At 42.6% G+C, this 17,817-nt stretch overlaps 2 protein-coding genes across 14 annotated transcripts in view; both read left to right on the forward strand.

Annotated features, from left to right (window-relative positions):
• SNX31 (sorting nexin 31) overlaps positions 1 to 11,294 on the forward strand; it is a 30,761-nt gene extending 19,467 nt beyond the window's left edge. For 6 of the 9 annotated variants that reach the window (XM_055703987.1, XM_055703990.1, XM_055703993.1 and 3 more), the window contains 7 exons: positions 1,379 to 1,466; positions 3,336 to 3,405; positions 3,953 to 4,045; positions 4,608 to 4,862; positions 5,391 to 5,486; positions 7,312 to 7,389; positions 11,107 to 11,294. In XM_055703987.1, coding sequence (XP_055559962.1) covers positions 1,379 to 1,466; positions 3,336 to 3,405; positions 3,953 to 4,045; positions 4,608 to 4,862; positions 5,391 to 5,486; positions 7,312 to 7,389; positions 11,107 to 11,202 — 776 coding nt within the window. In that variant the 3' untranslated portion in view covers positions 11,203 to 11,294. Of the gene's footprint in view, positions 1 to 1,378; positions 1,467 to 3,335; positions 3,406 to 3,952; positions 4,046 to 4,607; positions 4,863 to 5,390; positions 5,487 to 5,606; positions 5,753 to 7,311; positions 7,390 to 11,106 lie in introns of all 9 variants that reach the window. The other 3 variants (XM_055703988.1, XM_055703992.1, XR_008731236.1) reach the window with 2 other exon arrangements.
• Positions 11,295 to 12,743: 1,449 nt separating this feature from the next.
• The window catches only part of ANKRD46 (ankyrin repeat domain 46), a 52,410-nt gene continuing 47,336 nt past the window's right edge, over positions 12,744 to 17,817 (forward strand). For 2 of the 5 annotated variants that reach the window (XM_055703998.1, XM_055703994.1), the window contains exon 1: positions 12,744 to 12,882. The gene's annotated coding sequence lies outside the window, so the exon portion shown is untranslated. Of the gene's footprint in view, positions 12,883 to 12,927; positions 12,950 to 13,266; positions 13,381 to 13,401; positions 13,497 to 17,817 lie in introns of those variants that run through there. The other 3 variants (XM_055703995.1, XM_055703996.1, XM_055703997.1) reach the window with 3 other exon arrangements.

The following is a 17,817-nucleotide window of genomic DNA, read 5'->3' on the forward strand; positions in this document are numbered from 1 at the left end:
AGCACATGGAAACTATTGAGCATATCATTCTTAATCAGATGGCCATACCTACATAAAACAGTTCTCAATTTACAGGTCACATGCTAAGTTTAACAATGGGACAGGAAACTCTTTTGTTATATTTATAAAGAATGTCTGTGGCTTACTTTCCTTGATATCATGACATGTTTCCTTTCTTAAGTGACAGAAACGTAAGTTTGACCACGATGGTACTGAGCAAGCTGTAAATCAGGCTTGCGATTCTCTTTATGGCTGTAAAATGTGAAGGGGCTTTTATGTCCTCATTGGTCTGCTGTTTCCCCTGTGGGCAGGGGTGTGGATGAGGCTGGATGCAGACCTGGCATGGGGATAGGCTCTGGCCACGTCAGGGAAGTGAATGCAATCTTTGCTGTTGCTTGGACTAAAGTTAGGCACTGCAGCCTCTCTGTGTGCCTTGACAAGTCATTTAGCTTTTTTCAGTCTTCTCATTGCCATAAATATGTTAATGCTCTTCTGAACCTTTTCAAGATGAAAGTCTGCTGGTAAACTCAGGCTTACTCAGTGGGGTAGGAACTTTACCGTCTGTGTCTATTTTAGTTATCATTGCCCTGCCTCCTTCTCTCTGGCTGTGAAAAGTACCTGCCAGTACACAGAATCCCTGGCTGTTACTATGTCTCAAATGTATCTAAATATACAGTGTATATATAAAATGTGTTATATTTTATAATCTACTGCAGTTGCAGATGGATTTATTTTTGCCTTCTATTGTGATATATTCTGATACATAGAATAGAAAAGTTCTTCAGTTGATTACATTTCTATGCATCTCTAATAAGCCTCACAAATACATCATAACCCACAGTCCACTGCCAAAACGTTTAGGTGCTCACGTGCTTAAAATGTCATATTTAAGTGTTCTGCTAAATTGTGGCACTAGCTTAGAAATAAATGTTTACAGGTTTGGGTGTTTAGACACGTTTTCATTTTTAAAAAGTTAGCAGGAAAGTAGTGACCTCTGAAGAGTGTCATGCTTTTCTTACTGTACTTCAGTTACACTGCTCTTCTCTGGTGTTCTGTTCAAGGAAAGCACCAGTCCTGGAACTTGCATCCACATTTCCTTTAAATGCAGAAATATTAGTCCTGGTTAGCTGTGTATTGAGAGAACACTGTTCTGGAAGAGCATAGTTTAAAGGAGCAGAGATGTTCTGTAAGTAATAGAGCTATGTAACTTGAGACTCAGAAGTGAAGAAGATAACTAACCTGTCACCCTACTCTACCCCAGAACTTAAGTTCTCTTCCTTCTCCAAAAGCACATTGCTAACCAGCACTGATACATGAAAGTAGCTGGGTTATTTCACTAGATCTCAACAAATGTCTCTGTTTTTTCTTCTTTTCCCAGTGGTGAAAAAAGTGGCAGAATTTGAACTTCCTTATGTGAGTCTTCAGAGCATGAAAGTGTTGCACTGTAAGCTTGGGATCAGAAAGTGGTGAGCGAGAAGCTACCAAAATGCATGACGACTGCTAAGAACAGGGAAAGAAATCCCTTGAATAACTTAAAGTCTTTAAGCCTCAACAACTTGACCGCTTTTCTGAGGCCAATTTGTTACTGGAATTGACTGGTTTCTGTGGCCCTGCATGTTTTAAACTTTGTCACTAGTATTCCTGAAGTGTCCTTTACTGCAGCTAGCTATTTATTCCCTCTTTCTTTCAGAATCCATAGAGAGGTGCTTTGTAGCTGCCTGCCTCCGATTTTTATACCTGCATAAATGCAGTGATCACAAATGGGAATATACCTGTAAACAGTATAGATGAGAACTTTGAGTTCTGAGTTGTAAGCTGCAGCTCTGTTTGAGCAGAGTTTTTATTTGAAGTGCTCATTTCTGTATGCTAATATATGTAATATCTGAGGCCATAGCTTGAGCATTTCTTCTGGGAAGTGGCCTGGCTTAAGCAGCAGAGCGCTATTCTCCTTTCATTTGCTCACACACGGTTGCTTCTCCTCAGTTACACTGGTAGAACTGTGTGGACAGACATGATGAACTAGACTGGCAAGCTAATCTGACCTAAAAATAAGTTGCTGGCTGTTTATTTTTCTTTATTTGGTTTGCTGGCCTATTTTTAGCCTGGGTCAGCCCTGCAGTTTTGTTTGCTGCACAGCAAATGGTTGTGCTAACTTGTGGGTGAGGATAAACCCCAGGGACAGGGAGTCTGGTGCCAAAGTCCTGCTTGTCAAACAGTGCCCTAAGGGTGCAGTTAGGTAGTATAGCGAGCCAGACTAATGGCTCACTGCTGTGCTTGTGGTCTGGTCTACTCCTCCCTACAATGAAAAAGAAAAAAGGGCAATAGATTTTTGCATGCTTAGTGAATTGTATTGGCTACATCAGATGAATGCTAGAGCAAGGACTATGGTTGGGAGCAGAAGAGGAAGAATGGACCATGCCTTTTGGTGGCAGCAAGCAAGGTTGCATGGCTTGAAGGTATACAGAAACCTGTTGTCTGATGCTTGTAATTTGTCTCGTTTAAATCTACTGGGCTAGCGCCTGGCTTCTACAAAGCTTTCTCTGTTTCCCTATATGTGCCCATACAAACTGCAGAACCTAGCAGCCTAATGAAAGAACTGTGTGGTTCTAAGCCATGACAAAGTGACTGATACTGCTTCATCTAGCACGGCTTTAAAGCACAGAGGTAGGAAATGACAATCCTGGGGTTGTTTGAATGTTGCAGCGTATCGCCTGTGCACTGTAATACATCTGTACTAGCCATGAAGCCCATGCTAGCCATGACAGTTCATACTGTCATATACACTTACCCAGGCTGCTTTAAATAAAATGGCTCAAGCTAGCTGTTCCGCTATGGCACTTGGATAACTGAATATTTAACTTGCTTTGTTGCTGTACTGATCTGATCCTGCAGCAGTTCTACAGCAGTTAGTACTGCAGATGGCTAGTTTAAGGTTAGGTCTTGTATGTCAGTGCTGCACCATGGCAGTGGGTGCTCTGGGAGCCTTACCAGTTTTTATGTAGACAAACCCTGAGTTGTTTGAGAAAAGGAGGAGGAAAGCTTTGGTTCTGAATTTTAACTGTTATGTTTGGTACCACCAAAATCAAAGTGGAGAGACTGGAAATAACTAACCTCAGGTTATCTATTCTGCTACAATGTATAAAGAATGAGTATGGGATGCACTTTGAAGGAACTGTGTTTTGTTCTGGTTTTGTGTTTTTTTTTTTTTTTTTAATCTGAATAATGGATCTTTCTGGGTTGTGCTCCCATGGTATTTAGCTGAAAAAACCAAAATGCCATATTTAGAACCATATCTTCATATGTTATTACTTTGTTTCCCCCTTGGCTTGGAAAAGGTATATGGATCCTTCTCTTGATACACTGCTGATGGATTGTAGAGCTTCACTGAATTTGCTGTATATGCAGGTAAAACTGAAAGGGCCTTATAATTCTAGACGTTAACTTCCCCACATTAATTTCATGTTTTACACAGATTCTTGAAATGTTTGTAAATGGTTCCTGTTTAGCACTGCTTTGTTGCACTTTCCTAAGTACTGGGTATAGCTGTCGATCATGTTCCTCCCCTCTCCCCACTCCCCTCCCTTCAAACTCATGTGCTAGAGATGCTAACTCATCTATGTGTTGTGCATGGGAAAAGTATTACACAAAAAAGGGCATATTTAGGTATCTATCCACTCTATTTTCAAGTGTCTGTATGTACCTGTGGGTCTCTAATGTGTAGGCATTCTGCCATGGTATGAGAGCATTCGATTTCTGAACTGTTGGTGTGTTGAGTTGTGCTAGCTTTGGAAACTACTAATTCAGGAGAAAAGAACAGTGTAGAGTGAAATTGTCCCAAAATCAAAGGCCTTGTTTAAAAAAAGGTTTATGTGTATGTGTTTTTGAATGCTTGTGTGTGAAAGGAAATATATTTTTGCTGACTCCTTTTGCTATTTTAAACACTACTTTTAAGGCCATCCAGGAAGTTGAGAGGAATTGGGTTAAACCAACAGAAGGTCAGATGCAGGAACTTGAACTTCTGCAAAAAAATGCACACAAAGTAAAGGTAAAAATTTTAAGACCAATTTAAGCAGATTAAAGGAGTGATTTTTTGAAGCAATGATACTAGAGGCTGTGATGTTAAATATAAGCATGATTTTGTGGGGTGGTTTGAGCTAGAGACCCAGGTCTCCCATCTCCTGGTCAGATACTGAACCACCAAACAGAAAAGGAGGTTCCCATCTCTGCTAGCACTTTAAAATATCCCAACAGAGTGACTTGGATCTCAAGGGCTAGCAAGAAGTTTTTGACTGTGAATCCTAGTCTTCTCTGTTTGCTAAACTCAGGTGTAAAGGTTTGTCATCGGGTTTAGGAAATCAGATGGAAATTCAGACTGCTGGGGCTGCCGTTCTCGGTATTTCTTACTGGTTAGTTTTATCTCTTCCCATCATCATTGTATCTGATAAGCATCCAGAAGACCCAGCTCATCTTATCCAATGGACAAAAGATTCAGAGAACAGCACTCACAGTCAAGACTTAGAATCAGTACTGATATGTTGTGGTGAACCTGTGTCCTCCCAGGAGAAAGAGTATCAATCTAACAATTTGCCTTTTCTCCAAATCACTAGGTTTCACTTGCTTTTACAGCAAATCACTCTAGTTCTATCTTTTTGCTGCAGTTCCTGGAGCTGATTCGAGAAATGCAGTTCTATGGGTATGTACGACTTGATCCTTGCATGTGTGACTATCCAGAAGAAGGCTGCACAGCTGATGTCTATGTTGGCAATAATGAGATTAACTGCTGCATAAAGCTGCCTACTAACCAAATCAAAGAGGTCAGCTTTAAAATCAACAGGTTAAGAAGCTGGCAGGTTACTTTTCTTGTAAGTACTTCGCTGACTTTTATCTGAATTCACTCTCTTTTCCTGAAAACTAAGGTTGGTCTAGGATAGGTCTAGAAAACTAAGGCTAGGTCTAGGGAGAAGGTGGTGGTCTGTTTTAAATCACTCCCATTTTCCCATATTCCCCTCCAAACCTATTCTGAAACATATCCCCTTGGCAGCCTTTACAGCAGTAAGCCATCTAGCCTTAGTCTGCTATGTTTTCTCCCTTCCCTGGCATTCTGTGTCATACTTTACCTGTCCCTTTCCTTTCCTGTTAGAGATGGTTGTCAGTTTTGTGGGGGAGCACAGGAACTGCTTTAACCAGCTTTATGCTTATAAAGACTCTGCCTTCCTACCTCCCACTTGTACCAGAACTCTTCTGGGGGAGGGAACACGTTTTCATCTGTTTTACTTATTTACTGTATAAAACGAACCTAATTGACTAATTCTGAGTTAAAGCTGAACACCTTAATGGTGTTTGTAGCTGTTCTTTCTGTTCATCGGCTGTTTATTTTGGGTTTTTTTCAGGGTGCTACAAAGGGTGGTGAAGAAGACACTCTAGAATTCAGATTTGAGTACAATGATTCAGGCACTTGGCAGTGGATAATTTTGTACACAAAGCAGGTTTGTTTTCAGTCCTTTTAGGAAAGGACTCGGAGTAAAATGTAATCTTACAGCCATAAAGGATCCTCAAAAGTGATTATTCCATCTCTACCAGAGAGCAACGGTTTTGTTTTCAAGCAGGTTAGCCTGGGGACAGTTATCTGGGGAAAAGCATTTGAGCTTCTAATATAAAGGGAAGTGAAATTTTTGATTGAAGAGATATGTCTAGCACTCAGCAGCAAGTCTGGGATGGAGTGTGGAGAGGTGCCATTTATTTATTGGACTCAGTAAGTATCCAAAATCACCAACTGGTCAGACTCACCTAAGGTCAAGGGCTCCCATTTTCCACAGTAAATCCTAATGTTCTAATATAAATCTATGCTATATTAACACAGGTTAATGGAGGGTGTGGATATGTGACAGAATAAGTATAATTTTTTTACATATAAAACCTTGTTTAGGAATTATTTATAGGGTGCCACTTCTCCCACTATTTTCAGGCAGCTCTTTAAAGAGAAAGGTATCCAGGAATTCAAGTCATTCATCTGTGGTTATGCTGCCTAGCAAATAATCTAGACTCTGCAGTATCAAAACCAGCACCAGTCTCAATTTAGGTATGGAGCATCTATAAAAAGTACAGAGGCTGTTATTCCAGTAAACTGCTGCTTTTGTCTCTGAGATCCACCCAGCAGCAGACAGGATTTTTCAAGCAAAATCAAAATGCTTAATTTCTCACACATGACTTCTCAATTCTGGGGTGATGATGCAGTCCACACAGCTGTTCAGTAAGTGTTAATTTCCTGCCACGCTTAAGTTTTATGAGAACATGAGCCATAGCAGTAAGCTTTCCAGTTTCTTTGCTGTTGGAGAACAAAATAACCCCAGAATTACCTCTGTATTAATTCTCCTTCGAAATCTATTAGGGTTATGCTTGATGTAGTGACTTGGTGATTAGAAAACCTGTGTCCCCCTTTCCTCAGAAGTGCGCGAGAGAGCTAAAGGTCAGAAATGTGCGTCTGTGGGGAAGAAACAAGGGTTTGATCCAAGACCCCACTGCAGAAAGTGAAAGACTGGATGATTTGGAGCTTAGTCAGAGATGGCTACCCCCTCCATCACTGATCAGATATTTTGGTCTTATATTCATCTCTCAATACTTGACAACCTACCTGAGATGCTTCTTTTTGGAGAGTAAGCAGTGAGGTGCATCTCCAGGGTGCGGTTAAGACCTTAACTTGGACTGCATTATCCCAAGGAGTTGTACATGCTCATCAGACAGCACAAGGAACTAAGAACAACTCCCCTCCTCTCTGAGGTGCCTCTGCTAGATACCTAATATGTGGGATGAATGCGTACTGCTCTGCTCATATTCACCGCACAAGATGCGACCTTGAACTGGCCTACAAACAGTTGCAGCTGTCTCCTGTAACCATGGGGACTTTTGACTGTGTGAGTGGCTGTGAACTCCAGCTTGCTTCATTTGTTGAAGTGGTTTTGATGCCGATAGTGCCGCATTTGATTAACCTGACTTAGCCTTTGGTGTAATTTGGCAGCCTTTAAAGTAGGAGCCACAGACAACTAGAGAGAATAACTTGCCTCACAAAACCAGTCATAAAAATACTTATTCTCTGCTCTGAGCAGTGCTGTGAGGGTTAGTCACGCTGAGGCTGGGCTTTAAGAAACCGCAGCTAGTTTGGTGCACTGTAAGGATGTTAAGCATAGAGTAAAATTAACTGAATCGGAGAAGTAATAGTTCCGTAGTTAGGGACTCTGATTTTCTAGTGGAGGAAGAGTCAAGTACATCTTTTAATAGAAGAAGTCAGAATGTTCTCTGGTTTATCCTCTTTAGGCCTTTTTGCTCAGCAGCTGCTTGAAGAAAATGATATCGGAACACATGACGAAGGCAGCCAGAGAAGGCCAAGAAATGGTAAGCATATGTGTACGTTGGTATCAGAATCTGTATTTAAAAGAAATAAGCCTGCTCCTCTATCATTCTTTCAAATGTGCTGAGAGAAGCCCCATTGAGGAAAAGGATCTTGCACGTTCCAACACTTCAGTACAGAATTAATTGACTAAAAAGTGCATCTTTGCTCAGTTTTACTGAAATAATATTCTGAATGTTAAAGATGGTTTATTACCACAGTTTTAATCTGTTTTGCATTTTCTCCCTGACTTTAATTTTTGCTGCATATGATAAAGGATATTCGTGGCATAATTTTTGTATGTTCTGTACTACCCTGTTGTATCCATTTCTGGCTTTCACTTTTCCCCCACTTCACTTTCTTTCTCCATCTGCTGCAATGTTAGACTGATTTGAGATCTGTGACATTCACACTGATAAACTTTTTGGTTTTAAATAGAAGTGTTAATAAAGGCAAAATCTGATTTGTAGCTAAAATACTTCTGCTGTCTTTTGTGTAGGCCTTTAAGGATGAAAATATATTTAAATACTTGTTATATCTAAAAATAATTTCCAGCATTAATAATGCCTTTGTTTTAACCTTATACCTAAAGACTTTACATGTCTGCTAACTGAAAACTTCTGTAGGAAAAAAAGGAAAGGAACACATGCGATCTTCTAGACCAGTGCTGATTACAGTGAGCAATGAGGCAATGAACAGCATGTTATTTCATAGCTTTAAACTACAAGTGATTCAGAAGAAAAGACCAATTTTCATTTTAGAAAAATCTGATCTCTTTCAATCTAAGTTCATTTGTAATGCAAGTATAGTATCCCTTTAATTATGAAGATGAACATTCATTACTTAAATATTCAGCTGTTGGTAGTGCTCAGGTAGCTTGGACTAAAACAGAATTACAAGAGAAGAGTAACTTTGCCAGTTAATTTCCTAGACTGTTTCTGCTGGGTTTAACTGAACACTGATTTGCTCAGCATATTTTGTTAGAGTACTTGGGGGAGTATTTAAGCTTATTGTAAGTTTCAAGTTTTTCAATCCATTTATGAGATCAAGATGCCTGAATCCACAAAAGAATGGTAAGAAATACAGCATCCAACAAAAGCAGGTTACAGAGTGAGAAATTGTCTCAAAAATGTAAATACAGTGTGTCTTGCTTGCTGGTGGTGTTTAGCCCAACCTCTCCCTTTCTGGTTAGGGAGACTCCTAATAAATTAAATGGGAGCTTTGGGTAGGAAAAGGAACTAAATTTGAATTTTAAGAGGAAGAAAAGGGCAAGAAACACCCTGGAATAGAAGTTTATGACAACTTGCTTCATCTTACCTGCTTTTTGCAAGTGTTTCTGAATGAGACATTTGAAGCTTACAGAAAGCCAGAATATATACAGAGATCAAGTGTGTATATTCACATGCAGCTGCTGACATAGTTTACAGGCTTGTACTTGGATTCCACACTGGGATTGTTTTTGCAATTATTTTTCCCTGTAGTTGGGAATTCTAACCATTTGGAAAGTCTGACATGTTACATATCTATACATACACTTTCCTATCATGTCTAAGATGTTCATTTGCTGGAATCGGTATTCATAGCAAATAGTTCCTGCACAGTTAAATGGCTAAAAGATGTGCTTTTCCAACTTTTTATTTGCTGAATGTGAGATAAGTAAATAGAAAGGTAATGATGTAAAATGAATGAAATACCTCTATTGTAGCATGTGATTAGCCAAAAGAGAATAATTTCTAAAAGAAAACAAAAATGTAATCTGAGTTCAGAAAAAAGTAATGTTGATATATCTTTACAAACAGCATAAAACCAGTCACTAACTGCTCTTCAATAAGCAAACTGGTTAACCTGTGTGGTGGGTTTTCTTGTCCCTTTCTTTGAAGTGCTCTGTGCTTGTCACTGCTGGAGACAACATTCTAGGCTAGGTGTGGCCTTCAGCATTCACAAATAACTTGCAAATGATAACGAGAGACAAAATTTTCTGAATAGACTTGCATCTGTGAAGACTGAAGGATGCGGTTTAGTGGCTTCACTGTGGTACAACTTTAGCAAGGACTAAGCTGCTTGGCAATCTGGGCTTGAGGCAATTGTTCTGACTTGAGCATACTTTAAAATACCTTATCAATTGTAAGCCTTTGGAGCAAGGCGGACTGTGAATGCTCTCTGAATTTTTGCAAGGAAAGGAGCCTTGGACAGGGTGACATAAAACCACTGAGCTTATCAGCTGTGTCTTGCTGATGCAGTGTCTGGCTGCTGATACGAAACTCGGTGAACTAAGAAAAGTACAGCTGATAATTAAATGGAGTTGTTTAATGCAACAGCATACCTTGACTTGCCTAAACAGTGATAGTGTGGCATGCTGTGCCTCACTTCATACAGCAAGTTTGAAGCAGTTTAGGTTAGGTCTTCATGCAGCAAGCTGTGTTTTTAGGCAGAATTAATATAAAATCTTAAACCACGCTTTAGCTAACTTCTAAATGCTGTGATTGCAATATTAAGGTTCTTAAGCCTTCCCTTTCCTATTCCTCTATTTCTCTTTGCAAAGTGCTTTAAAATGTATTAAAATTTTATCTTAACACTTTTTCAAATGAGAATGTAGTTTGAGTTGGGTCTTTATAATTTTGCCATTAGTATCCCCAATCTTACAAGTCTTTGCATTGAGTTGACAGAAAGTTTAAATGACTGTAGTCCAAAGACTCTGAAAACTTATGCCAAGTATCTTCTGCAGACTCATGAGAAGAAAAAGTTAACTTTTTTGAGTTCCTGTAGGAGTATACTGATACTATTAGATCAGCATAACAGCCTGTAAATTCTTGTTTGAATAGATAGTCTAGTGCAGCAGTAAGATTTAGTAGGAAAATCAAGAACAATCTTTTGAATGGATAAAAATGATTTAACTGGTATGCAATAGGTGGACTCTGCAGATAGTGAGGCTGTGCTGTAGAATGTGGCTGCATCTAGGCAATTCTGCTGTTATGTCATGCAGAAATCCTGAAAAAAAAGGTATGAAATAACTTGTACAGAGATAAATATGCAAATTTTGCTTCCAGTCTCCTAATGCCTTACTGTTAGTTATTGAAGCATGGTTGCCATAGCTTTGTGATACACACTTTTAGTAGGCTTTTTCAGGACATTTTACTTAACATGATATTTTCATATATATGTTGCAAGAGGCAGAAGAAAAATCTGTGCCATAAATTTTCCTAGTACAACCAAAAACTGCAGATAGATGTAATGGAACATTATAATTTGCCTGCTTATACCCACTGGGTGATGTTGTGTTAGGAAGCTTCAGATAGTACATGATACCCTTTAGGAAAAGTAGAGTTGAAAGGTATAATTTATGCAGGTGCTATGGTTAAAGTTAAGAATGTGTAATTAACAGTAGTCAATCCTATTCAGCAGGCCTATTAGGCAGTTAAGGTACCTGTACATATGTCCTTGTGGTGACCGTAATGCCAGATAACATTGATGTTGGCACATCTGGAAGTGCTATTCAATCTGCCCCGCATTTAGTACATTGCAATCTTAAGAGCAGAAACATCTGTTCTTGTGTCCTATTCCAGCAGGAGGAAAACAAAATAAATCTGTTCAGTCTGAAATAATTTCAGAGATCAACCACTGCACCTGAACAGTATCATATCAGGTTTTCTAGCTTATGCTTGTATCTACCTAAATTATCGAAATGCATATACTCTTGTAACTGTTTGTTTGTTTCTTTGCAGGTAGTTCATTCGGGTTTTATATCGAGGAAAAGATTTTTGGTTAGGCCAAGTGAAGATGACCGTGTATTTGAGAAAATAGGAGAAGAGGACCTGTGATAACTTTATTGTAGATACTGCCTTTCAAAATTGTTGGATAATAAACCATTGTTAAACCTTGAATTATAAGGGAAAATATATCTTCAGTGTAATTTCTTGCCTTTGCAGTGTTCTTTATAGTATTTACAACTCTAGAGAGCCAGTTCAAATGGGCACTGAAAGTCTGGAAACATTCTGTATGTATGCTTTTTTTTCCCCCCACGGACCTGCAGTTGTTGAGGTAGAAAGGGGAAGGTTAATTAGGAAAAGTGCTACAATATTAGAGGAGGAAAAACTATTTATATAAGTTTATAGTTTGTCTGTGAGTATTGGTGTAATTAGTGTGGTGCTGAGCAGCCTATTGCAACCTAGCCATTGTCTGGAGAAGGCATGTATTTGCTATGATCATTCATCTTCCCCGGACCAGTCATTCCTTTGAAGTGGAACAGACTTGGGGTGCCCTTCTTGACCTGTTGTCCATCAGTGCTGATTCAAAAGCTGCCACAGTTTGGAGAATGAAGGTATTACTGTGCTCCCTAGCACAGCAGTGCAGCAGGCTATCAGTTGAATGTATGTGACCACATCAGAAATTGAGCTGGTTTATACTGATGATTCTGGGGTAAACAAGGACCTGATGTAGCTGGATAGAAGCAGGCACGCTATTAACCACATCACCAAGTTATTTGCTATTGCAAGAAGACTAGGGTGCTATATTCCATACTAGATCTTTGATTCTTCTCCCTGTCCTCACTTTGGATGGCAGGATCAGTGCTGAGAGCAGGGGCAGGAAGTGAAAATAATAATAATAAAAACCCTATACTTATTTTTTGGGGGGGAAGTCTTATAACTTTACTTCACACACACAGACACACACACGCCCCTTCCCTCCGTTTTCTCTGTTTGCTTATGGTTCACGTACCCCTGCTGCTGAAGAAGCTGCAGGTGCGGAGGAATCTGCTGATTTTTGTGGTGGTGTGGCAGGAGCGCATCCAGCACTGTCAAAAATAAAGCTCCTTGAGAGCCAGAGTTAGGGCAACTTCATGGCATTTCCTTTATTTAATGAAAACTGCCAACTGCTTAAATTTTGGACATTTTTTTTTCCCCTCTATAGAGCCGAGTCCCGATTCTTCTCCTTTAAGCTGCCGCCCCTTCCTCAGCTGTGTCTTCCCGCCTGGCCAGCACCGCACCCCTGCGGCTCCCGGGGCCCCGCTGCCGCCCCCGGGCGCCGAGCTGGGGCGCGTCCCGTCCGCCCCACTCGCTCCGTGCAGGATTTATTTCCCCGCCGCCGGCTGCCAACGCGCCAGCCGAGGAGCGATCCAAACCACGGCAGCTCCCGCGGGAGCCGGAGGCCGCGCCTCACCCAGCCCGGCCCCGGCGGGCGGCAGCCCTGTGAGGAGCGGAGCGGCCTCCTCGCCCTGGCCCTGCCCCCTCGCCGCTCCCCGCCGGCCTGCGGCGGGCGCTGCCCTGGGCGGTGCGGCCTGGCGTCCGCTCTAGCTGGCAAAGCGGCCCGGTCCCTCCCGGTGAGAGGAGCGCCGGAGGCAGCGGGCGGGCGGGTAGGTAGCTCGGCCGTAGCGGGCCCCGGCCCCGGGGCGCCCGGCGGTGGCCTCCGCCCAGCAGGGGGCGCGCAGCCTCTCCGCCGCGCCTCTGCCTGCCGCCGTTCGCCCGCCCTCTGCGTGCCGAGCCGCCGGCGGCCAGGGGCAGGTACGGCGGGGAGCGGGGGCGGCGTGTGGGAGCCGCTCGGCCCGCGGGGGGAGCCGTGGGGTCCTTGGTCGGTCCGCGGGGAGGAGGGGCGATACCGGTCGGTCGGTCGGTCGGTCGGTCTGTCTGTCTGTCTGTCTGTCTGTGCGGGGAGGAGTGGGTCGGTCGTGCGGCCTGTGAGGAGAGGAGGGGGGAGGGCCCGGGCCCGTAGCGAGGTGCGCGGGGGCTGAGGAGCAGCGCTGGGGGGGGGGGGGGTTGCGGCAGCGGCACGGCCCGGCCGGGCCCGAGGCCGTGAGGCGCTGGCCGGAGCGGCGGCGAGGAGCGGCCCGCGGCGGCCCCAGTGCTGCCCCCGGGGCGGGTGCGTGGCCCTAGGCCGGGAGCGGGGCCGCAGGGCGCCGTGGCGGGGACCCGGCGGCGGGGCGTCCCGGCGGGGGCGGGCACCGCAAGCGGCGGCAGGAGCGACGCGAGGCCTGGGCAGCGCCTGGGCCGAGGCCCGGTGAGGTGAGCGCCGTCGGTGCCGGGGCGTTGGGCGGGAGAACAGCGAGAGGGCAGCCAGCCTTCGTCCCGGGAGCGGGGAGAGCAGGCCGGGGAGCGGCTGCCCTCCGGAGAGGACATCGGTAGGTGTGCAGCCCTGTGGCGTGATGCTTTGGGACATACTTTTTAGGCCAAAACAATGAAGATAAATGAAACTAAAAGGCAACATGTATTTTTGCCAGAAGAGATTTTTATAACTTGTCCTCAAAACTGTCTTTGATAAAATAATTACTGTTTTTAAGGGAAATGGAGTAGTTCTGCTTTTTTTCCCCCTAGACAACACTAAAGTTTTTGATCAGCTGCTGCAAAGGATGTGCTAAATATGAGTTATTGTGCTGAAAAGATAGGGGTAACACCTGAATTGTAAAGAGGATGGGGAAGTAGCCAGAGACAAACTATGGTGAGACTATTGAAAAGAAATTCCATGAAATCTGACTATAAAATACTACAAAGTTAGTTCTTTGATAATCTGCTTTGAGACTAGTCTTATTAAATATTTAATAGACATCTTGACTTTTAATTCCATAGTCATGGGGAGTTGGGAGGCATTGGCAATATAGAAGATGGTTACAGTACTACACTGAAAGAGTTGGGTGATCCTGAGAACTAGAGTACAAAATAAGTACAATAACAATTTGAAGAACAAGGGTTTGCAGCTGCAAACCTGTAAGCACACAATTTACAGAAGAAATTCTTACCAGTTGAAAGCAACACAAAACCAAAATAGGTGTTAGGTAGTTGCAAGATGTACAGTCGTGGAAGAATGAATGCTGACCTGTGATGATCCAGAAAAAGATGTTACTGTTAGCCATGAACAATTATCTAGAATAGTTTGTATAATGTTAATCATTCTCAGGTGAAAAGGTAAAGTGGAACAGCTGCAGGAAGATGTGCCTAGGACAGGCAGGGAAATTAAGAGTCTGTTGAAAGAAGCATTTGGCTTTTTCAGTTCTGCAGAATAAAGGCCTTTTATGCTTTCTATTGAACCATCAAGGTAAACACTGTAAAGGGCATAAATTGAGCTGAAGAATGATGTTTATATATTAATATTTTAACGTAGATTTTAAGATTAATAATATATGACAATTTCTAACTGTCAGCACTGATGTTCAGGAGCAGCCTTCTGAAAGGTCAGGGAGGAGCAAAAGTCCAACACTTTTTGAATGGAATGTGGCTGGTTTGTAAAAGTAATGCTTTTGTTTGCAGCAGCAGGGGGTTAAGTGTTAATCTGTAGACTTTAGATCTCTTTTTTTTGTTTGTAAAATGGACTATTAACAAGAATTTGTTAAATGTGTACTTCAGAAGAAAAAGATTTATAGTAATGTTTACAGTCTGAATAGTAGGATAGGTGACAATCAGAAAATGACACTGGCTAATTGTGCTCTTTGAGTTGAAGAGAAGGTATTGGAGAGTAAGTTGAGTCGAAGGCTGAAGTGTAGTATGTGTACCTGCCGTCATCTTACCAGAGGAACGTTACTTTGCCTCTGCAAGAGGAAACTATAAAAAACAGTTCCGATCTGCACTCAATGATAGGTTTCCTCTCAGCAGGTTTTGATATATGTTGTTTATAGAGTTGCCTTATCAGCAAGAGCAAGGGATTCAAAACAGTGCCTAAAGTTGGCTGTATTGTCCCACCTTACATGCTTGTGCAGTTAATTTCTGAGTACTTTGTGGCATTGAAGTCCTTGTTTGCAGCCCAGGACCTGAAATACCTGATCATCCAAGGAGTGAACTACTTAGTGGCTCTTTCAGGGATTTGGGTATGCTGGAATTTTGAGGGCTGTTTCATTTTTCTTTTGATCACTCTGGCAGTTGGTTGGCTTCCACATGATCTCGGTTGTGGATGCTCCACATCCAGATGGGCCACTTAATAAGCACATAAAATACTTCAGAGGGCATTGGTTTATACACATTATGTGCAGTACATGATCCCTGATGCATTCAGCTGTCTGCAGGGACCATCGCATGCTGTTAGTGTAGATAACAGGCTGATGGGTCTGCCTTGAGTGCATGGACCCGTTTCCCCAAATTTCAGTTGTTGGTGTTTACTGTTAATATAACATCCTGTTGTTATCTAAGTCAAGAGCACAAATAGTTCAATGTTCCGAGTTGTTGTGGTTTGCTTTGCTGTTTAAAGGCAATACGCTAAATATGTGGAAAAAAGTTTTATCTCATATAGTACCTCACTGAACTCATATCTGTGCCCATGGAACTTAGATTCTGGCTTCAGTTCATGTAGCAACACCGCTTTTCTAAGCAACGTTTCTTTCTTTTACTCTACCAATAAAATTCCCGTTGACTAAGTGGAACAGAGCTGCATAAACCTTTTTTATTCGTCACTCAGCGAATTTCTCACATCCAAGTAGTGCAGCTACATCAGCTGAATTTTATAACATAAACTTTAAAGGCGTAAGTCTTCTGATGTTCGTTGGTGGGGTTGTATTCTCCAGCATGCTCAAGCTCTGTCATAGTGTCAGACCAGCAAATGGATGGCGACAGAAAAAGGACAGCAGTATATTTCAGGGAAGGCTTCTGGTGTATGCGTTTCCCGTGGATGGTGTAGAATGCTTGTCTGTTGTCTTCACCTCAGCATTTTTTGTGCAGAGAAACGCATACCTGTCCTTGCTGTGGGTTAGTAGGAGAGGGACTGATTCTGCCTGAGTTTGGATACATTTTTAGAGGTTTGCTACATTTAATGCTCATCAGCTTTTACTAAAGTTTACTGAGAAGGATTGTAGTTGCAGATGATATGATATATACAGTCTATTTGGATTTTCAGGAAACAGTAAAAAAAAAAAAATGTACCCTGCCAGAAGCTCTTGAGGAGACTGGTACTTAGAGCATAAAAGAGATTTCATACATGCAGAAATAGTTGAGTTGAAAAATTAAAAAGAGGGCAAAAAATAAATAACCAAAAAAAGGAAGGGAGCAGAAAGGTGGCACGTGAGCTTCAGTGTACACAAAGGTAAGGTGATGTCTTGGGTAGAATAGTGTAAGCCATGCTCACATGGTGCTGAACTCACAACTGGCAGCCACCACGCAAGAAAAAGCTCTTGGGGTCACCACTGACTGTTGCCTGAAAACCTCGGCTCGGTGTGCCGTGGCAGCCAGAAGGCCAGGGGCGACTGTCCTAGGGAGGCTGCCGAGATGAAGGCAGAGGGCACCATTTTGCTGCTTCAGGTTGGCGCACCCAGCTCTGGGGCAGCGTGTGCGGTTCTGGTCTGTGCGTCTGAGGAGGGATTCAGCGGGTTAGAGAAGGGCAACCGAAAGGGCCGAGGGGGTCAGCTTCCTTAAGGGGAAAGCCAGGATTGTTCAATTAGAGAGGAGATCACTGGCGCGTGATCAAGACTCGTGAAAAAAAGACAGTGTATACGGTGAGAGTTACTTATCCAGTCTTGCAACACTGGAATAGGGGCTGCTTGTTGGGGCTGGTGGGAGAGTGGTCTCGGATGGATATAGGAAAGGACTTCAGTGGGGGTGACAAGGGAGCTGTGGAGCAGAGAGTGTGGGCAGGTTCAGGAAGGGATTAGAAAAATTCATGGACAAGAGGTCCGTTGAGGGGCTGCTAAAAGGACTAGTCAGGGAGGTCCCCAATATAACAGTACTGCTGCTGGGGTATGTTTGGGGAATGGACTGCAAAAAGCAGCCAGACTCATGTGCTCTCCCAAAGAAGGATCCCTGATTGCCACTGTTGAACAGTGCAAGGCAAGCTGGATCAATCTGATCCAGGACAGCAGGTTTTTGTGAACTTACGATCAGTCTTTTCATTGGAAGAATTTAAATTCTGCGGGCTTCACTTCTGAATTCTGAACTGTTAGCATTTCAGTTGAATAGCCTAGAAAAGGCAGTGAGGAACAAGGTCATAGTGTTTGCCATTGACATGGGTAGTAAAGATAAGGTCAACTATGAAAAGCTGCAGAAGGACCCTCTAAGACCGAGTAACTGGATAATATAACGACACATGAATTCAGCATGGGTAGAGTGATTCAGATAGCGTAAAAAGAACCTGAACTTCCATTATGAAATACCGGGCTCTCAGTAATGAGCAGTATTTTGTAGTTATGATGAATGGTTCTATGAAAATGTAACCACAGTGCTCATCAGCAGTCAAAAAGGTAAATCAGATAGTAAAAATTACTGAGAAACAAGTAAAGAACAAATCAAGGAATCTTGTCATGCCACTGTCTTAATCGATAATTGATTCACCTCAAACGTCCTGTGTGATTCCCCTCCTCCATCTCCCAGCTCAGAAAGCATATAGTAAAAATGAGTGAGATTCAAAGAAGCAAAACAAGTATTGTCAAAGACGCAGACTTCCTTCCATGTGAGGAATGACCAAGAAAGCTGGAACTCTGAAATGCGTCCTGGAAAGGGATGTCTGAGGAAGAATATGATGAAGGCCTG

Source organism: Falco cherrug, chromosome 3, assembly GCF_023634085.1.
Source record: "Falco cherrug isolate bFalChe1 chromosome 3, bFalChe1.pri, whole genome shotgun sequence".
Taxonomy (NCBI): Eukaryota; Metazoa; Chordata; class Aves; order Falconiformes; family Falconidae; genus Falco; species Falco cherrug.